This window comes from Mustelus asterias, chromosome 5, assembly GCF_964213995.1.
Source record: "Mustelus asterias chromosome 5, sMusAst1.hap1.1, whole genome shotgun sequence".
NCBI lineage: Eukaryota > Metazoa > Chordata > Chondrichthyes > Carcharhiniformes > Triakidae > Mustelus > Mustelus asterias.
The window spans coordinates 139716816-139739338 of record NC_135805.1 but is presented as its reverse complement, the minus strand read 5'-3'; the positions used below and the strand labels follow the sequence as shown (position 1 = coordinate 139739338).

The 22523-nt window shown below is 42.6% G+C and overlaps 1 protein-coding gene across 3 annotated transcripts in view; it reads left to right on the top strand.

Moving 5' to 3' along the window:
- lyst (lysosomal trafficking regulator) overlaps positions 1-22523 on the top strand; it is a 263182-nt gene that overhangs the window by 238939 nt on the left and 1720 nt on the right. For all 3 annotated transcript variants that reach the window (XM_078213387.1, XM_078213385.1, XM_078213386.1), the window contains 8 exons: positions 2569-2799; positions 3321-3510; positions 4045-4181; positions 5616-5714; positions 10584-10723; positions 13195-13292; positions 13765-13921; positions 20059-20130. In XM_078213387.1, the coding sequence (XP_078069513.1) occupies positions 2569-2799; positions 3321-3510; positions 4045-4181; positions 5616-5714; positions 10584-10723; positions 13195-13292; positions 13765-13921; positions 20059-20130 (1124 nt within the window). The remainder of the gene's footprint in view (positions 1-2568; positions 2800-3320; positions 3511-4044; positions 4182-5615; positions 5715-10583; positions 10724-13194; positions 13293-13764; positions 13922-20058; positions 20131-22523) is intronic.

The window sequence follows — 22523 nt, the reverse complement described above, 5'->3', positions numbered from 1 at the left end:
CTCCCCCCTTGGGGATGCTGGCCCTCCCCTCGCCCCGCGCCCCCTCGCCAGCAACATTCATGCCATACAAATGTCAGGTGTTGGCCATCACAGAATCCCAGACTATCGACACCCTGGGGGTTACCACTGGCCAGAATCTGAACTGGACTAGCCATCTAAATACAGCTACAAGCGTAGGTTAGAGGCTGGGAATCCTGCGATGTGTAACTCACTTTGTGATTGTCCATCATCTCCAATACATAAGTCAAGACTGTGATGCTATACTCTCCACTCTGGATGAATGCAACTCCAGTAACACTCAAGAAGCTTGACACCATCCAGGCCAAAGCAGCCCGCTTGATTGGCACTCTATCAACAAACATTCACATCTCGCACCACCGACACACAAATTCAACAGTGTGAACCTTCTGCAAGATGCGCTGCAGTAATTCACCAAGGCTCCTTAGACAGCACCTTCTAAACCCATGACTGCTATCATCTAAAAGGACGAGAGCAGCAGACAAGTGGGAACAATGCCAATTGGAAGTTCTCATCTCAGTCACTCACCATCCTGACTTGGAAATATATTGTTGATCCTTCCCTGTGGCTGGGGTCAGAATCCTGCAACACTCTTCCTAACAGCACTGAGAGTGTATCTACACCATGTGGACTGCAGCAGTTCAAGTAGGCAACTCACCTCTACTTTCTCGAGGGCAATTTCAGATAGACAATAAATCCTGGCCTTGCCAGCAATGCCCACAGCCCATGAATCAATTTAAAAGAAAGACATTTAAAATTGTGCAGAAAAGATTCTGAAGAATGTTTCCAAGAAGCTACAAAGAGTCGTGAATGTAGCCCAATCCATCACGCAAACCAGCCTCCCACCCATTGACTCTGTCTACACTTCCCGCTGCCTTGTCAAAGCCGCCAGCATAATCAAGGACCCCACGCACCCCGGACATTCTCTCTTCCACCTTCCATCGGGAAAAAGATACAAAAGTCAGGTTACGTACCGACCTGCTGCTGTCAGACTCTTGGATGGACCTACCTTTCATTACATTGATCTTTCTCTATACCCTAGCTGTGACTGTAACACTACATTCTGCACACTCTCCTTCCCTTCTCTATGAATGCTATGCTTTGTATAGTGCACAAGAAATAATACTTTTCACCGTATGCTAATGTGACAATAACAAATCAAATTAAAGAATGAGCAACTTCAATTATGAAGGCAGACTGTGATAGTTAAGATTGTTTTCTTTGGAGAAGAGAAGGCTGAGAGGAAATCTGATAGCGGTATTCAAAATTATGAGGGGTCTGGACATAGCAGATAGGGAGAAACTGTTGTCATTCATGAAAGGGTCAAAAGTGAGAGGGCACAGATTTAAAATAATCAGCAGAAGAAGCAAAAGTAATATGAGAGACCTTTTTCACACACCGGGTGGTCAGGATTGGAAATGCATTGCCTGAGTGTGTGGTGGAGGCAGGTAAATCAAGGCCTTCAAATGGCAATCAGGCAGTTATTTGAAAAAGAGTGTGCAGGGTTATGAGTAGAAAACAAGAGAATGGCACCAGCTTAATTGCTCAATTGGGGAGCCAATCAGACACAATGGGCTGAATGGTCTCCTGAACTGTAACAATTCTCTGATGTCAGTCTCAATCACGTCAACATCCTGGAAGTGCCATTGGTCATGATCTTCCTGGAGGTGGCCTTTAGGAGTCCTGTCAAATTAAGGTCATGTAGATGGTAAAGTGTGGAGGGCCCATTTGTAGGGCCCATGATGTGCACTTGGCAGTCAGCTGGAGGCGCCCTCTGCAGCATTAGAAAAAATATGTAGGAAAATGAAATATTGGGGGGGAAAAACCAGCATGGCCATTGGTGTCAGGCCGTCTCCGTGAATAGGGGATTCCCTACCCAGGGCAACTGGCTGCCATAACTGCAGCCTTTCATCTCAGAACGTCTGGTCTGTTGTGAGCAACAAAAGGTGTCAGTGGTTCCCTGGCATGCTGCTGGGAGGCCACCTCCAGTTTAATGACAGGCTGTGGTATCAGTGAGGGACCCCTACATCATCGGGAAGATCCCAGCAGCTCAAGCATCTTTCCCCTATTGTTCCATTAATGGGCTTAATTAGCTACCCACTGCTATGTGGACTTTATCTCTGGCAAGATCACTGGAAGGTGGAAATCACCTGACGCACACTACAACTTTGCTCATTGTTCCTCCTAACCTGCCTCTTGTTTCAGATCAATAACTATTTCATATCCAACCAGCTTCCATTAGTGTTTGGAGATCTCCACTTGCCCTGAATCCAACTGAACATTTAACACTAGACATGCCTTAGGATGAATTCTGATCTTCCTTCTCTGGTGGGCAGCTGGCTGGAGTTGAGTCTTCCTGATCCAGCATCATACAGCCGGTTGTACTTGTGACATGTTGTATATTGGGACATCAAGAGCATGATAAATTACCCTTTCTTCTGTTGGTGACATTCCCTCGTGGAACTGCTCCATTTTATTTTTCGAGCAGTAAACATGGGAATACATATTTAATTGATTTTACAATGATTGTAATTCATATTTTGGTGATAGACATACTTTGGCATGGACGTATCTGCCGTTGAAGACCCAGTGCAAAGACGAGCCCTGGAAACGATGATCAAGACCTACGGTCAGACCCCTCGACAGCTCTTCACAGCTACTCATCCGAGCAGGCACGGGCCTAGACTCTCAATGGAGGGGGAGCTGCCTGCAGCTATGGGTCTCCTTGTGCAGTTTGCTTTCAGAGAGAGTAGGGAGCATGCCAAGGAAGTCGTCTACCCGGTATTTATCCCCATTTGCTTCAGTTTTCACATTTAGAAGCAACTAACTTTAGACTTTCTTATGGAATAGGTTTAATGGCCTGGCTGGTATTTCCTGCCTGTTGATTTTATATGTTATATGTGAATAGATAATTACTATCTATTTTTCATTAGAAATTGCAGCTGATCTCTTTAAAAGAAGATAATTGCACAACCAGTCTTTTAATTCTTAGTGAAGTCACCTGATATATTTTCCTAATTACTTGCTGTTTCAGTTACATTTTTATTAGGTTTTTTTATGTTAGTCATTTAACTTTATTCAATATGAACACAGGACTGTAGACTGGCAAATTATCAGCGATTATTTAAAAGCTTGTCGCAATGTAATTAACTCATCATCATTAAACAATTTGCAGTCTTGATGATTACTAATAGCGTAGCATTGTTAACTGTACAAGGAATTCTTTTTTGGACAAAAGTGCTTAAAGGGACCTGTAGCGATTGATCCATTTTAAACATCTCATGTTGTGTCCTGTGTCTCAGAGTCCTTTGCCCTGGATTCAAGGGCTGAAGTGGGGCGAGTATGTGGGTTCCCCCAGTGCACCAGACCCTGTGGTTTGCTTCAGTCAACCCCATGGGGAACAGTTTGGATCGCTGTTAGCATTGCCAACCAGAGCCATTTGCGGTCTGTCGAGGAAATTTTGTCTCATGATGATATACAGCAAAGAGCAAGGTAGAGAATAGAATTGTAGCTTTCCTTCACTGTGCAAAAATTACACTGATCTGTTTCTGTGCTGTACATCCATTCAGTCTAACTCCTCCAGACTGGTGTTTATATAATACTCAAACCTCTTCTATTATTTATCTAACACTATCATTTATTTCTATTCCTTTCTTCCTCATGTACTTCTCTAGCTTCCCTTAAATGAATCTAAGTTTTTCTCATCAACTACTCTGTCTGGTAGTGAGTTCCGTATTATAATCACTTTCTGAATGAAATTTCTCGTGAATTCTCTATTGGACTTATTAGTGACTCGCTCATATTTATAGCTCCTAGTTTTGGTCTCTTCCACCTGCCTCACCCCCACCACCACGACCACATGAAAACATCTTCTCTGCATCTACCCTATCAAAACCTTTCATAATATTAAAGACTTTCATCAGGTCATCACCACAAACTTCTCTTTATTACAGAAAAAAGCCTGTGTCGGTTCAGTTTTATCTGCTAGATGTACTTTCTCAGGTCTGATATAATGTTTGTTGTTAGGTGTGCGGAGTATGCACAGTACAGACATCCAGTGGTCTGCCATTTTGAGTTGGGGTTATGCTGATAACATGCTAAGACTGAAAAGCAAACAAAGTGAGCCCCCCATCAACTTCATTCAATGCTCTCCCTTACACCAGGTATGTAGTCTACTCCTTAAAATCCATCTTCTATTTTCTTAGCTTCTTTCAGCTTATTTTAATTAGCAATGCGCAACATTTTCTTTTCTCATTTCTGCTTTTTCATCAACTGTAATAAAATTAAGCAAAAAGCTATTATAGTAAATTGATTCCTTTCTTGATATAGAATCAATTTTTAAGCAAGCTCCCTGTTTGGATAAATTGTATTTTTAAACTAATGTTGAATGCTTGGTTTCTCTCTCAGCTAGACATTCAGAGCATTTACAGCAATGGCTTCTCTTCATGCCCCTGTACCATTGTCTTCAGAATCCTTCTTCCTTCAGGATCAACTTAAGCAAGTTAATGTAAACGTTAATAAATCATTGAGTTAGGCCTCAGCTGAGTATTGTGAGCAATTCTGGGCACCGTGCTTTAGGCAGGATGTCAAGGCCTTGGAGAGGATTTACTGAAAAAATACCAGAGATGAGGGACTTCAGTTATGTGTTCAAGCCTGGTGCTTATTTTGAATCACTCAGGATTTTGGGGAGCCTATAGTCCCCATTCCTTTCTCTATGGCAACTCCTCAGCCAGAGTCCACTTGCTGAACAATTGGTAACTTTTTCTTCTGTAATATAAATGTTATCATTTTAAAATTGATTTTCTTTGTTCTGGAGAGTGCAAGATCAAAAGTTTGGCAATATGTCTCTCAGTAATATTCAACTTCAGTTATGTGGAGAAAGTAAAGATGTTGGGATTGCTCTCCTTGGAGTAGAGAGAGTTAAGAGGAATATGATGAAGGAGGTGTTTGAAATTACCGAGTGTTTTGATAGAGTAAATAAATTTAAATAATCTTTCCATTGATAGTAAGGTTAGTAACCAGGGGACACAGGTTTTAAGATAATTGATTTTAAAAAAACAGAAGAGAGATGAGAATTCTTTTCATGCAATGGATTGTTGTGATCTAGAATGCACTGACCAAAAGGGTGATTGAAGCAGATTCAATAATAACTTTCAAAAAGGAATTGGAGATATGCTTGAAAAGAAAGAAAAATAACAGGGAACGGGTAAGATATGGGATCAAATTGGTAGCTTTTTCAGATTGCCAGCACAGGGACAATAGGCCGAATGGCCCCCATCTGTGTGGCATCATTATGAGCTTCTACATGCACAATGATACCAAACATTACCTCTTCACAATCTGTATCACTCAGTACACCGTTGTCACATTGCATGACTACCATGCTCTCTGACATCCAAGTGTTGACATGAATTTTCACAGTCATTGTAAATCTGTCTAATCATTTGATAAAATATTGAATAAAGACACATGCACACTGTTGATTGAAAATTTTTAATTTCTTTGAAAGTTGTAATCAAAATATGTTAAAGAGCAATACCTAAGGATTAGTCTCTTGTTGAATCAAGTTGTAAATTGTCCAATCAATTACTTTTCAGGTTACAAGTTGTGCGTGGGTGCCTGATAGTTGTCAGCTCTTTACTGGCAGCAAGTGCGGCGTGGTTACTGCGTACTCAAACAGATTTACCAGCAGCACGGTACGTGTATCAAACCTGTGTGTGTGTATATGAGTGTGTGTAGTTACTGCGTACTCAAACAGATTTACCAGCAGCACGGTACTTATATCAAACAGCTGTCTTGCATTGAAGTTTTAATACTATTAATTGGTTTAACACAGCTAGGGCGGCACGGTAGCACAGTGGTTAGCACTGCTGCTTCACAGCTCCAGGGACCTGGGTTCGATTCCCGGCTTGGGTCACTGTCTGTGTGGAGTTTGCACATTCTCCTCGTGTCTGCGTGGGTTTCCTCCGGGTGCTCCGGTTTCCTCCCACAGTCCAAAGATGTGTGGGTTAGGTTGATTGGCCAGGTTAAAATTGCCCCTTAGTGTCCTGGGATGCGTAGATTAGAGGGCTTAGTGGGTAAAATATGTAGGGATATGGGGGTAGGGCCTGGGTGGGATTGTGGTTGGTGCAGACTCGATGGGCCGAATGGCCTCTTTCTGTACTGTAGGGTTTCTATGTGTCTTTAATTATTAGGAAATTCTCACTGTTCTACTTCAAATAATTATTGTTACTGCAATTGATTGAAAATTTGACCCAAAGGTTTTCACTTTCTGTTTGGATTTAGTTCAAATCAGAATACTATTAGCCCTCTCAGATAAATCTATAGCTTCTGTCTGTGCCTTTCTTAGCAATCTCTGAGGGATCCATTTACACCAACCTACTTTCCCCCTGATCTTCATACCCAGTACACCAGTTGCGGATTAATCTTGCCAGTCACCACCTTTACCAACTTGGCCCTGTGCACTCTGCCAGCATATCTTTACCCCTCCAAGATCCATCTCCCCTGTTGTCATGCCTCCTTTCATTTCTCCCTGCACGGTATTCTGCTCTTCCAAATCCCTACCAACCCTTCAGTAGTCCTTGATCTTCCTACTCTCTCCCAGACTTGACTTGCTCTCAGATAAATCTATAGCTTCTGTCTGTGCCTTTCTTAGCAATCTCTGAGGGATCCATTTACACCAACCTACTTTCCCCCTGATCTTCATACCCAGTACACCAGTTGCGGATTAATCTTGCCAGTCACCACCTTTACCAACTTGGCCCTGTGCACTCTGCCAGCATATCAATTATCCCTGCCCTTCTTCCCATCTCCCTCTGGAATGTCCATTCACTCATGAACAAAGTCCTTGCAATCCATGAGCTTATTCTGGATAAATCACATCAATGTCAGCTCTGATAGAAACCTGGCTGAGGGGTGTTGGTAGTGTTCTCCTAACTGCTTCACAGCTCCAGGGACCTGGGTTCGATTCCCGGCTTGGGTCACTGTCTGTTGGAGTTTTCACATTCTCCTCGTGTCTGCGTGGGTTTCCTCTGGGTGCTCCGGTTTCCTCCCACAGTCCAAAGATGTGCGGGTTAGGTTGATTGGCCATGCTAAAAATTGCCCTTAGTGTCCTGAGATGAGTAGGTTAGAGGGATTAGTGGGTAAATATGTAGGGATATGGGGGTAGGGCCTGGGTGGGATTGTGGTCACTGTAGACTCGATGGGCCGAATGGCCTCTTTCTGTACTGTAGGGTTTCTATGATTCTATGAACTGAAATCACCCCTGCTGGCTATATCTTTCACCATTTCCCTTGCCTGGGCTGTCAAAGCTCTTGTGTGGCTCTTATCACCAGGTCTCATCTTGGTCTATCCCTTGACTCCTCTGGCACTTCCACCTCTCTCACCCCTCATTTAAAAACTGGTTCTTTACCACCCATGCAAGTATCATGCCAGTTTTCTCACTGAGTTTTCTTAATTACTTTCCTCCCACAGCCTCTGCGCATGTTAAGCATTTAAACTTGCATCTAAATTTGTATCTCCTTTCTCCACCAAATTCCGAATGCTTCTATCCTACTTTAATCTCTTCCTGCATGTGAACTCTCCAACCCATGTTCATGACTAAAAGCATGGCTATGCCATCTCATGTAACCTCCAATAGTATCAATCACAGGTGAGGTTGAAGTAGGGACCAGGGGCATTATACTAGTAGTGTTAATATTAAAATGCTTTACTAATCTTAAAATAAGTGCTTTAGTTATGAGGGTTGTTTCCTAGGCATGATGGGATACTTGGCCAAAGGTGGCTCTGGGAATGGTGGCTCAATTGCCTTAAGAACCTGAGTAAATACACTCACTATTCATTGCCATACAGAGGAAGGAGATGAGGGGAACTGAAGGCCAGGCAAGACAATTGCGTCACCATGGAAACTAGCAGACCCAATAATGAGGTTGAGATAATGGGACCTTCTGCTGGGTCTCCATCATCCAGTTTATTGACCAAATGATATGGTTAAGAATTAATGACTGCTGCAAAACATTGTAGTGAAAGCAGGAAGATAAGGGCTATAAATGTGTTTTGAGTCAGTTTACTTTTCCCACAATTGAGGCCATCATTGTTTCTTGTCTAGCACTCCACCCACATCCTGTTTGCTCCACCTTCTGTGTCTGCTGCTGAAGAAATTCTCCCCAATTCACTTCCAACTTCCAAAAAAATCCACCTGTCCATTCACCACAACACTTCTGAAGCTATTGATCTGCTCAGCCACATTCTCATTACCTTTGATATAATCATCTACAGTAAAACCACTCCTTCCCTTCTCACCTGCTCCCCCCGGTGCGGTCCTCACCTGCACTCACTGACTTAAGTCCGAAGGATGCAGACTGGGATGGATATGGTGGAAAACCTGTTTAGCCATTACTATCAGATCTGACTGGATCACTTAAAAGTATTATGAGGTCCTGCACTTACCTGTAAAAACTGCTCATTATTCAAGGATCATCCTTGGATGCAAAGGTGAGCCCCTTCCCTAGCTTCTTTTCTCTACTGCAAATAATCTCCTTAAACGCTCTCACTGATCTCCTCTGCCCTCAAATCCAACAAGTGCTAAAAGCTCATGTATTTCTTTGTCATTAAGATTGAGACCATCCAATTGGCAGCCTCTGCTACTCACCTCCCTTGCCCCAGTTCACAAAAACAAACTTTGTTTAAGTTTCTCTCCTGCCCTGGCCCTGAACTTGTTTCTTTCTCTAGCCTCTTGCCTATCTCGCCCAAGCTTCTCTGAGTTCATCTTGTCCCTGAGACCCACCTCCTGCTCTCTCAACCTTATTCCCACTAAATTCCTGGCCCCCATGTTACCTGATATTGATGTAAATAGTTCAATCTTGTCAGATTTGTCTCCCTCTCATTCAGATCTGCCAACATCACTGCTCTCCTCAAAAAAAATCAATGCTCGACCCCTCTGTCCTTGGAAACTACTGCCTCATCTCTAATCTACCACCTTTGAAATTCGTTTCCACCCTTCACAGAACTTCATGTTTGAATCTCTACAGTCAGATATCCACCCTGGCACAATATTCAAAGACCTCTTACCAAAGTTATCAGTTCCGTCCTATGTAACTATGACAAAGGTAAATGAATTCTCCTTGTCCCACTGGACCTGTTTACATTCTTTGACACCATCCTCTCCACTGTCATCCAGCTGGATAGGACTGCACTCACCTGGTTTGATTCTTATTTATCAAATTGTATCCAGAACATCAACTACAATAGCTTCTCCTCTTGCTGTCACAAGGTTATTTCTGGAGTACTACAAGGATCTCCCTTAACCTCTTCCTATTTCTCATCTATAGCATCATTGAAACCACATCAGTTTCCACATTGTATGCTGCCAACATCAAACTTAACCTCACCATCATCCTCTTGATCCATCCACTATCTCTAAATTGTTCGTGTTTGTTCAGCATGCGATACTATATAAGCAGAAATTTCCTCAAATTAATTATTAGGATAACCCATAGCCATTGTCTTCTGTTCCCGCCACCAACCACAGCTCCCCTATTCACTGACTCCATCCCTTCCTGGTAACTGTCTGAGACTGAATCAGATTGTTCACAACTTTGGTGTCATATTTGACCCTGAAATCAACCACACATCCGCTACACCACCCTGATCATCTATTTCCACTTCCATAGCATTACCTGACTGCTCCTTCCTCAGCTTATCTGCTGCTGAAACACTCTGCCATATCTTTGTTACCTTTAGACCTGATTATTCTAGTGAAGTTCTGGCTGGTTTTCCATCTTCTGTCCTGTAAACTTGAAATCATCATGCCCTAATTTGCACCAAATCCTGTTTATTTCCTGTGCTCACTGAACTACACTGGCTCCCGATTAAACACAGCCTCAACTTCAAACTTCTCATCCTTGTTTTCAAATCCCTCAGTGGCCTACCTCTCCCTAACTCTGTCATTGTTTCCAGCTCCACAATCCTCCTGAGATAACTGTGCTAATCTAATATAAGCCTCTTGAACATTTCCAATTTTAATTGCTCCACCATTGGGGCCTAGCTAAAGCACCTTGGAATGTTTAATTACTTCAAAGACGCAATTAAGTCAGAAATTTGAGAGTTCAAGCCCTGCTTCAGACATTTGAGCACTAGGCTGACATTCTCAATGCAGTATCAAGGGAATGTTGCACTCGGGTGCCATCTTTCAGATGAGACATTACACCATGGTCTCCCTTGGAGAGGATGTTTAAGATCCCATTGCATTAATCAAAGAAGAGCAGGGGAGTCCTTGCCAATATCCCTCCCACAAAACCACTAAGAGAGATTATCTGGTTGTTTATCATTGCTGTTTGTGGGAAATTAGTGTGTGGACATTGGCTGTGCATTTCCTACATTACAATAATGACTATACTTCAAAATTATTTCATGGACTGTGAAGCACTTTGGGACATCCTAAGGCTATGAAAGGTAAATCTAGGTCTTTCTTTACTGAACTGTATACTGTTAACAGACATACAGGAAAGTACCTGTTTTGAGTGTGGGATGGAACACTGACAACTGATTGTATTTCTATATCTTAGTCTTCAGAAATTGAAGTGGAAGCAAAGGTCCACCTATATGGGCACACTGCAGAAGTAACCAGCCTGTGTGTCTGCAAACCATACAGCATTTTGATCAGCGTCAGCAAGGATGGGTCCTGCATTATATGGGATTTGAACAGGTAAAAAAATTCTTTAAACTGCTCCACCAAATCAATGAGTGAAATATTGAAATAGACAAATGTACATGTTGTAAAGGTACATGGTTCTGTTACATTAACCTTGGTGTGCACTCAAATCACCATCATCATCCAATCAAGTTACCTTCACACATTATAGTTAAGAAGAAAGATGTTGCCTCTTGTTAAATTTCCAAAAGAATCGATACCTGAGAGAGCATCCTAAGGGATGGATACAATGGGGCCTGACACGGGATTGGATTAGAGCTGTAGAATCTGGGACATGTTGCTCTATTCTTTGCTTGTGTCGAGTCATTAATATCCCACCCAATGCATCTGTCCAGATGTCCTGTATAAGGTCAGGCTGACGATCAAAGCCAAGTCCTTTCATTCATTTGTCAATGGAAACAGCAGAAATGAGATCAGAAGTTAAAAGCCATTTCTTTGGCTCCAGACAAAAGCTCTTAGAGACAAAGTGTATATCTAACTGGCATTCTTGAAACATTAATGTTATGACACACTGTACGATTGAATGTTTTGCGCCTGAGGTGAGCTGCAGAGTTGACAATCGGAGTCATAGAATCATAGAACCCCCACAGTGCAGGAGGAGGCCATTCAGCCCATTGAGACTGCATCGACGACAGTCCCATCTAGGCTCTATCCCCGTAGCCCCACATATTTATCCTAGCTAGTCCCCCAGACATTAAGGGACAATTTAGCATGGCCAATTCAATTAACCCGTGTATCTTTGGAGTACCCGAGAGCACCCAAAGGAAACCCATGCAGACACGGGGAGAGTGACCCGAGGAATTGAACCTGGATACCTGGGGCATTGTGAGGCAACAATGCAGTCCTCAAGAAGTGAGAGAAAGTGAATGAAGAACAAGTGCTGCCTCACAGGAAGATAATTTTAATGGAGGGGAGGTAGTGAGAAGTGGAGGGATACCAGAGAGGGGGGAGATTGGAAATAGGAGAGGAAGGATGATTTGGAGAAACGATTAGAAGGGAAAAAGTAGCGAGAGAAGGAAGAATGGAGGGTGGGGAAGGGAGAACTCTAGTTGGTGATTTTGGTGTCAATTTGTTAAGCAGAGAGTGGTGCGGTAACAGCCAGAATGAGAAGAGGTTTTGTTGGATCAGTGGCAAGAGGGGGTTTCTCCTGTAAGATTTTTCATTCTGTGAAATCGAATAGTTACTGAATTTGTCTTGGTGGATGGGGTCCCTCTGTGTGCATACTTAACCTCCCTCACCCACAGCGGAACTGTGTCTTGATCTTATTTTTCTTTCACCTGAGAGTTGGTGTGATGTGAACCTGAGCCAAGTTGTGAATTACAATGCTTGGACTTTGTATCAACAGTGGGTACGGGGAGGGGTGACAGTCTTGGTTCTGCACTTTGCCTCAGTGGAGTATGGGTTCCTTCAAATGGAAGATTATTATTGCAACATAAAATGAATTTGAAGCCACAGATCATGGCCGATCACAGATGCTTTTGAATTCACTCCTTAACTGGCTTTTGAATTACCTTTCGGGAGTTGAACATCCTGCAGCTGTTATTTGTGTGTGTGTAATTTTACATGGGTGTAAGCTGTATTTACTGTGTTTTTTCAGAGGTTAGTTTCTTATTTTGTCTTAGTGGCCCTGTCAGGTAATGTTATGGGCAAAGCACCACTTATAGCTGCTTTGATACATTGTGACCCTACGATGTTTTTAATATATAAATAGATAAAGTACTTAATTTATAACTATTCCGTTGGCATCCATCAACAGTTTCCATTTTGCATTTGTACTCCCAAATATTTTGTGTAAATATAGATGTTTGGAAAATGTATGGCACGAGAGGAGCATATTCTGCTCTTTGTAACTGAACCTATTCAGCTTAATCTCACTTTCTCATTTTTGTATCTCTACATTATAGTACATCCAGTGCAATGCATATTTAAAAATACATTGAGGATTTCTGTCTCTGCTGCCTTTCAGACAGAGTTCCAGACCCACATCACGCACTGGATAAAAAATTCTCATCTTCCCTCTAATCCTTCTCCCAATTACTTTAGATGTATGCCCCCAATTATTGATTTATCTGCTATTGAAAATAGCTCCTTCCTGTCTAGGCGCCTTATAATTTTACATATCTCAATTAAATCTTCCTGCAACTGTTTCTGTTCAAAGGAAGAATACCTTGGCCTATCCAGTATTTCCTCAGAGTTAGAATTCTCCATTTCTGGCAACATTCTTGTAATCTTTGTACGATCACATCCTTGTAATGCAATGCCCAGAACTCTACGCAATACTTCATAATATACTCTTCCTATAAGGAAATTGATTCCTAGTCTTCTGTGTGATAGGTAGGGATACTTTGCCACAGTTTTAATGCAAAACTTTGAAATGCCTACTATTGTAACTTTATTTGAACACCGTGAAATGTGTTGTAGTACAGCTGTTGAGAATTCCAGTCTGTGTTTTCTTTGTCCTGCAGATTGTGCTATGTTCAGAGTTTAACAGGACATAAAAGTCCAGTGACAGCAGTTTCTACAAGTGAGACAACTGGTGATAGTGCAACAGTTTGTGATTCAGGTAAGCAGAACAGATTCTTCCCTGTTAGTCGGATTATGGCCACTTTGGTTTTTATTTGACAGAGAGGAATATTGTGTGGCCTGAACCCAGGTTAACTGTGGTCCATTCTAATCAGTTACCAAAAGGTTCTAGAGATTATCCTCGTGCGATTCTCCTTTCTGATCCCTTCCCCTCAACCCCTTTACTCCAGTGACCCGCAAAGCTCATGCAATAAGAATGTCAGAATGGTGATGACTGCAGCTCATTGTTGGGATAGTGCGGAGGTGACCCTGAAACTAGCTGTAATAAGGGAAAGAAGACACCTTCAATAAACCCGACGCAAGAATCATCAATTTGACTCTAAGTTGAAGCACGATGTTTTCTCCCACGAGTTACTTCAGCTTTTGTAAACTTTGTGGTAACAGTTAACACAGCAGTTTGTCCTCTGGAACATGGATTACCTTAAAAAAAAATTACTCTCTTGTTGTTTCAGTTGGTGGTGGCAGTGACCTGAGACTGTGGACTGTAAATGGAGATCTTAGTGGCCATGTGCATTGTCGAGAAATAATCTGCTCTGTAGCTTTTTCCAATCAACCTGAAGGTGTATCTGTCAATGTTATTGCTGGAGGACTAGAAAATGGTGTAGTAAGGTCAGTAATATTCTTTCTCATTGAGGTACAGTTGTTTAGATATGTGCATTGATTTCTACATGCAAATACAATGTCAAGAGTTAGGCACAAGCTATTAGATTAACAAAAACTGCGTGTAATTTACTCCACTAAATGAATATTGCAGGGCATTGTTGTAATATATCAATGATCTAGCTTGTTCCTGTAAACTATTTCCATTCTAAATTCCTATATTCCTAAATCCACATTTAAATGGATTTAAATATTGAGATCACCCTTGCACCCTTCCTTGACGTGAAGCTGATCTCGCCGGAAAATCGGGCCCGGTAAGATTACAAGAGGCAAGAAATCGGGCTCGAACCTACCGGCCAGCCCTTCCCTTTGACCGGTGGGATGAGAAGTTAAGATCGCCCCATTGGGGCCTGTTCTTCAGCAGCTCCTGGCTTCTAGCTCCCCTGCTGGCTTCATTCCTGGCTTTGCTCTGAATTCGTACTGAAGTCCTGGGCTACGTCTAGTGGCAGGTGTCGATCTGTGCAGTTAGTTCTGGGACTTCAGCTGCTGACTGCACCGACCAGCTTCTGCCACTAGATGAAGTCTGGTCAATCTAAAAGCACTGTGCTGAGATCAGTATTATATTTTTTGTAAAACAATTTAATTGTATTGTATGTTGTACTACTTCTGTATTTAGCGATGTATTTGATTTTAGAAACATAGAAAACTACAGCACAAAACAGGCCCTTCGGCCCCACAAGTTGTGCCGAACATATCCCTACCTTTTAGGCCTACCTATAACCCTCCATCCTATTAAGTCCCATGTACTCATCCAGGAGTCTCTTAAAAGACCCTATTCAGTTTGCCTCCACCACCACTGACAGCAGCCGATTCCACTCGCCCACCACCCTCTGTGTGAAAAACTTCCCCCTAACATTTCCCCTGTACCTACACCCCAGCACCTTAAACCTGTGTCCTCTTGTAGCAGCCATTTCCACCCTGGGAAAAAGCCTCTGAGAGTCCACCCGATCTATGCCTCTCAACATCTTATATACCTCTATTAGGTCTCCTCTCATCCTACGTCTCTCCAAGGAGAAAAGACAGAGCTCCCTCAGCCTATCCTCATAAGGCATGCCACTCAATCCAGGCAACATCCTTGTAAATCTCCTCTGCACCCTTTCAATCTTTTCCACATCCTTCCTGTAATGAGGCGACCAGAACTGAGCACAGTACTCCAAGTGGGGTCTGACGAGGGTCTTATAAAGCTGCATCATTATCCCCGGACTCCTAAACTCAATCCCTCGATTGATAAAGGCCAACACACCATACGCCTTCTTAACCACCTCCTCCACTTGCGGGGCCGATTTTAGAGTCCTATGGACCCGGACCCCAAGGTCCTTCTGATCCTCTACCATACTAAGAGTCTTTCCCTTTATATTGTACTCCTTCATCCCATTCGACCTGCCAAAATGGACCACTACACATTTATCTGGGTTGAAGTTTGAAGTTCTTTCAGCTAGGAATGTACAGTGCTGCATATGTGAAGCTTTGTCAAAGACAAATCGTGCCTTACGAGCCTGGTGGAGTTCTTTGAAAATGTGACTAAATACATTGACGAAGGGAAAGCGGTAGATGTGGTTTACATGGACTTCAGCAAGGCGTTCGATAAGGTCCCCCATACAAGACTTCTCGAGAAAGTGAGAGGGCATGGGATCCAAGGGGCTGTTGCCTTGTGGATTCAGAACTGGCTTGCCTGCAGAAGGCAGAGAGTGGTTGTAGATGGGTCTTTTTCTGAATGGAGGTCGGTCACCAGTGGAGTGTCCCAGGGATCTGTTCTGGGACCCTTGCTGTTTGTCATTTTCATCAATGACCTGGATGAGGAAGTGGAGGGATGGGTTGGTAAGTTTGCCGACGACACGAAGGTTGGTGATGTTGTGGATAGGTTGGAGGGATGTCAGAAGCTACAGCGTGACATAGATAGGATGCAAGACTGGGCGGGGAAGTGGCAGATGGACTTCAACCCGGATAAATGTGTAGTGGTCCATTTTGGCAGGTCAAATGGGATAAAGGAGTATAATATCAAGGGTAAGACTCTTGGCAGTGTAGAGGATCAGAAGGACCTTGGGGTCCAGGTCCATAGGACTCTTAAATCGGCCTTGCAGGTAGAGGAGGTGGTTAAGAAGGCGTATGGTGTGCTGGCCTTCATCAATCGAGGGGTTGAGTTTAGGAGTCGGGAGATAATGATGCAGCTTTATAAGACCCTCGTCAGACCCCACTTGGAGTACTGTGCTCAGTTCTGGTCGCCTCATTACAGGAGGGATGTGGAAAAGATTGAAAGGGTGCAGAGAAGATTTACAAGGATGTTGCCTGGATTGGTTGGCATGCCTTATGAGAATAGGTTGAGGGAGCTCGGTCTTTTCTCCTTGGAGAGACGAAGGATGAGAGGTGTCCTGATAGATGTTGAGAGGTATAGATCGGGTGGATTCTCGGAGGCTTTTACCCAGGGCTGAAATGGCTGCTACGAGAGGACACAGGTTTAAGGTGCTGGGGAGTAGGTACAGAGGAGATGTCAGGGGTAAGTTTTTCACTCAGGGTGGTGGGTGAGTGGAATCGGCTGCCGTCAGTGGTGGTCGAGGCAAACTCAATAGGGTCTTTTAAGAGACTTCTGGATGAGTACATGGGACTTAATAGGATTGAGGGTTATAGGTAAGCCTATATATAAGTCTAGGTAGGTAGGGACATGACCGGCGCAACCTGTGGGCCGAAGGGCCTGTTTGTGCTGTATTTTTTCTATGTTCTATAAAAGTAGTTGTTTGGTGAGACCACATTTGGAGTATTGTGTTCAGTTTTAGTCACCTTCTGTGAGGAATGCTGTGGTACTGGAGGCGGCTCAGAAGAGGTTCAGTGGATTGATTCCAGGTTTGAAGGGGCCGCCATATGAGGAGCAGTTGAGTAGCTTGGTCTTGTCCTCACTAGAGTAGAGAATAATGAGGCGGGTTTGATTGAAGTATATAAAATACTCAAAGGGATTGATAAAGTAAATGTTAACATACGCTCCCCCTTCCAGAAGAGTCTAGGACAAGAGGTCATAGTCGTAGAGTGAGAGGGGGGAGGTTCAAGACAGAGATAAGGAGAAGCTACTTCTCACAGAGGGTGGTGAATCTTTGGAACTCATTACCCCAGAGTGCAGTGGATGCAGAATCAATCAATGGATTCAAGAAAGAGATAGTTAAATATTTGATCAAACGCAGGATAAAGGGCTCTGGGGAAAAGGCAGGGAAGTGGAGTTAGGATGAGATGGAGATCAGCCATGATCATATAGAATGGCAGAACAGACTGGAAGGGTTGAATTACCTATTCTCGCTCCTAATTCCTATGTTCTTATCAGGTGGTTAAGACAGCATAGAATGGGTACAGCAGAGAAAGAGACCATGTAACCCATCACATCTCTGCAAGAGCATTTCACCGATAACCACTTCCCTGTCTTTTTCCCAAAGTCCTGCAAGTTTGTTCCTCTTCAGATTATGATCCAATTATCTTTTGAAACCCATAATTGAATCTACCTCCAGCACACTCACAGACATTGCATTCCAGATCCTAACCACTCGCTTCTAAAAATGCTTTTCCTCAAGTTGCCATTCCTTGTTTTGCCAGCTAGTTTAAATCTGAGACCTCTGGTTTCAATCCTTCTACTAATGGGAACATTTTCTCCCCATACAATATGTCCAAACCCCTCAAGATTCTGAAGATTCCCATTAAATCTCCCCTCACTCAACCTCCTCTTTTACGAGGAAAACAGCTCCAACTTCTTCCAATCTATCTACATAACTGAATTTCCTCATCCTTCTTGTGAATCTTTTCTGCACCTTCTAATGTGCGGTGCCCGCAACTAGATGCAATAGTCTAGCTGAGACTGAAGTAGTTTTTTACAATTCATTTATGGATTGTGGGCATTGCTGGCTAGGCCAGCACTTATTTCCCATCCCTAGTTGCCTTTAAGAAGGTAGTGGTAAGCTTCTTTCTTGAACTGTTGCAGTCCATGTGGTGTAGGTACACTCACAGTGCTGTTTGGGAGGGAGTTCCAGGATATTGACCCAGCTACAGTGAAGGAACAGTGATATATTTCCAAGTCAGGATGGTGAGTGACTTGGAGGGAAACCTTTGTTCTACCATTAACACACTCTGATCTCATAATGTACCACTATCAGCACCCTTCTTAGCCATGATCACCATTTCCATTCTCTGTTTTACTGTCCACGACAGTTTTGTCAATCTCCCCCTAGCTTCCACCTATCGCTGGCCCTCGATCCAGCCCTTACTGCTTAACTCCCCACAATATTATAACTCTCATCCTATTTCCAGCTCTCTTTAACTCTGATGAAGAGTCACCCAAACTGGAAATGTTGGCTCTATTCACTCTCCACAGATGCTGTCAGACCTGCTGAGATTTTGCAGCATTTTCTGTTTTTGTTTCAGATTCCAGCATACACAGTAATTTGCTTTTATTTATATATGTATCTGGTATTCCTGTTTTCTTTCTTCTTGTGTTACATCTGCCAACTTCCAATCTGCTACGACTTTTGCAGAATCTTGGGAATTTTGGAAAATCCTAGCCAGTGCACTCAGTATCTCCTGCAGCTATCTCTTCAAGCATGCAAGAATGTGGACTATCGGTCCAAGGGAATTTAGTCCCTTGAGTTTCCCCAAGCCTTTTCCTCTGCTGATATTAATTACTTACATTTCCACACTAGCCCTTGGTTACCTTCTCTTTCCAGGATGTAACATGTGTCTTCTACTGTGAAGACAGATACCAAACAATTCTAGATCTGACATTTTCTCATTGCCCATGATAATGCTCCTGATTTTGCTTCTAAGTGACAAACATTTGCTTTAGCTAGTTTCTTCTGCTTTGTATACCTTTAAAAGCTCTTACAATCTGTTTTTTCTATATTTACTCTCATATCCTATTTTCTTTCCCCTTGTCAACTTTTTGGTGGCCCTGTGCTAAGACACACTCTCAATGCTTGGATTGTACTAATCTTGGCAATAGGCGGCATGGTGGCACAGTGGTTAGTGCTGCTGCCTTTGATTCCCGGCTTGGGTCACTGTCTGTGTGGAGTTTGCACGTTCTCCCCATGGGTTCTCTGCATGGGTTTCCTCCGGGTGCTCCAGTTTCCTCACAGTTCAAAGATATGCAGGTTAGGTGCATTGGCCATGCTAAATTGACCCTTAGTGTCCCGGGATGCATAGGTTAGAAGGATTAGCTGGGTAAATACATGGGGTTACAGGTATAAGGCCTGGGTGGGATTGTTGTCAGTGCAGGCTCGATGGGCCGAATGGCCTCCTGCACTGTAGGGACGCTATTGTTCTATAATAAACCTCTTCTTTTGATCTAACACTATCCTTAACATCCTTAGTAAGCCACAGGTGGATCTTCCATGCTGAGCATTTTCAGTGGAATGTATTTTCGTTGAATATTTTGAATTGTTTCTTTAAATATTACCCACTGTTCATTTATTGCCATAAGTTAGTCTATTTTCTCAATCAGTTGTAGCCAGGTGTCTTCTCATACCTATGTAATTGACTTTGTTTAAGTTTAAGATTCTGGTTTGCGTTTGGAGTACGTCATTTTCCACTTGTATTTATTTTAATTTACAATTCAATTGTAATATGATCATTATTTCCTTATTGGTCTTCCACTATAACCCTGTCTCACTGCAAAATTCTAGATCTAAACTAGCTTTCTCCCTATTTGGTTCCGCATTTTGCTAAAGAGGCTCATGAAAGGATTCCACAAACTCATCTTCCAGACCACCTTTGCCAATTTAATGGTCCAGTCCACATGAAGATTAAAGCCCCTTAGTATTACTTTGTCTTTGTTACAAGATACAATAATGTTTTGTTTCACACTGGTCAAATAGGTTAGCGTTATTGCTATAATAGCATATGGAGAGATTTGATACAAGCACATTAATATGTGTACATTAACCTTGCTTCATTGAGTCACATATCCTTTAGTTCATTATTAAAACAGCTTTAATGCTTTAAATTCATTTACCCATGGACCCACTGAATTCCTTTTCTCGTGTGTGTGGGAAATTGTTTACTGTCATGTAAAGAAAAGACAAGTTAACCGACTAACTGTTAAAACATTTTGTGTCATTCAGGCTGTGGAGTACATGGGATCTGAAGCCTGTTCGGGAAATTACCTTCCCCAAGTCAAATCGGCCGATTGTCAGGTAAGATTGAGCAAAAATACTGCCCAGGGTGAAAAATTAAAACTGGTTAAGTCCTCATGGCCACATTGATCTGTGTTGTGAAGCTTGGGTGGTACCTGATTCAGTGCTAATGTTGTCCATATCTGCTGTATTTATTGTCCATCATTGGCGTCCGTGCATTCGTCAGCTAAGGCCCTAAATTCTGGAATTCCCCCCCACCCCCCCTTCTTACACTTCTTTCTCTCTTTAAGATGCACCTTAAAATCTACTCCTTTGACCAAGCTTTTGATACTAATATTTCCTTATGTGACTTGGTGTCAAATTTTATTTGATAATGCTGCTGTGAAGCACCTTTGGGTGTTTTTATTATATTGAACAAGCTATAGAGAAGCAATTGCTGTTGCTTAAAAAGCGATCAAATTGGCAAATAGCAATAGGGGGAAGTAAACTCTGGTGATCATTGACTGTTGGATTAGTTTTGGTTGTTTTCAGCCACTCACCCAAAACAGTCGGAAAATAAAGCAGCTGAATTTACAGCGAATATGTATAAAATCTAAGACAAAATGCAGACTTAGCACCGCACAATTTCTGTGCTGAGAAAATGTTTCCATATCAGCACTTGTTGCATTTAATTTCTTGTTTTTGCAGTGAATATTTGCTGTTTCCCCATCACTTTTATCTCCTCATTTCTTCATTCTTCCACCTCAGAGCACAGAGTGGAGTGTGGCCATAAGCCCTTCTCTAATACCACTCCTCAACTACATCAAAGTGGCTTGATGTGACTGATCTTTTAGTTCCTCCTCTCGGTCCCAGTGTGGCTTCCATTCAATGCCTTTGGTTATGAGGCAGGAAATTATGGACATGATCGTGAATCCTCTCGCACTGTGGCACCCTGATCTCCTCTCCAATTTTCACAAATCTCTCCAATACCCCTGCAATACAAATGAAACATGTAGATGGCCTGCTTCCAGCTCGTTGTCAGAGATGTATACTTGGCCAGGGTGAAGTATACCCTGGCCAAGGATACATCTTGGCTCAATCTCCAGCTTTATTTTTCCCTTCCTTGAATGTCTCCAAATTCATCAACAAATACAGGTGCAGTTACCAGTCTGAGAATGATAGCCACTGTTTGGGTACCAGGCTGAATCTCGCTTCCATTGTATGGCATCTGCCTGTCTGTATGTGATGTGGAGATGCCGGCGTTGGACTGGGGTGGGCACAGTAAGAAGTCGCAACACCAGGTTAAAGTCCAACAGATTTATTTGGTAGCACAAGCCACAAGCTTTCGGAGCGCTGCCCCTTCATCTGATGAAGGAGCAGCGCTCCGAAAGCTTGTGGCTTATGCTATCAAATAAACCTGTTGGACTTTAACCTGGTGTTGTGAGACTTCTTACTGTCTGTATGTGCCCATGAGATGGCTCTGCAATGTCTGGATACACACAAGCTCAGATTGGTTTCCCAGCCGCTAGAAACTTAAATGCTCAAGGTATGAAGGGGATTCCCTACTCTTGAAAAAGAAATAATGAACTTGCATTTATATAACACCTTTCATGATTTCAGGATACTGAAAGGTACCTTACACCTGATAAAGTCCTTTTGAAGTGTGGTCTGTATTTTAATGTAGAAATAGTGGCAGTCAATTTTCAACAGCAAGCTCCCATAAACAGCAATGTGATAATTAAATCATTGGTTTTAATGAAGACAAATATTGACCAGAACTCGACTTCCCTTCTTTAAATTGTGCCATGGGATCATTTTCATTCATCTTTGATGCTGCAGTCTTCCTTCAGCATAGCAATACTAGCCTAGATTGTATGCACTAGTGTTTGGAGTGGAGTTTGAACCTATGACCTTCTGGTTCCATTCTTAAAGTTACAAGTTAATGTTCAGAATGGACTGCCATTCCTTGCTTGCTCCAAAAACCAAATTCAAAATCCAATTGAATCCAATTCATGTCCCCACAAGGGAGACAAACAAGATCCAAGCTGACAAGATGAGGCATTGCACCCCATCTTGGGCTTGATCTGATGCTTGTTCTTCGCCAAAAGGCCGATACAGGAAAGACACATAATTGCTGAGTTAGTTAACATTGTCTAACATTTACATTAAGGTCCAGTGGGTTTAAAAAATACGCAGTCTAAGTGCTTGAATACTTTCTAAACTAAGTTTGTAAACTGAAATTAAGACCTGTGCAGTCAAAACTATGCGGTTTGAGCCTCCTTCCTCCAGGGAACACTTTTTAGTTCTTGACAGACCCTGACTGTTGCAACACAAAATCATAATTAAAAACTTGCTGCTTAAATAAAGTGCAAGTGTAACCCCCAAAACTAAAATTATAGGAGAACAGTCAAGTATTTGTGGAAAAGACTACAGCAAACAGTCACTATTCTTCAGGAGAGGGGAAAATCATTAGC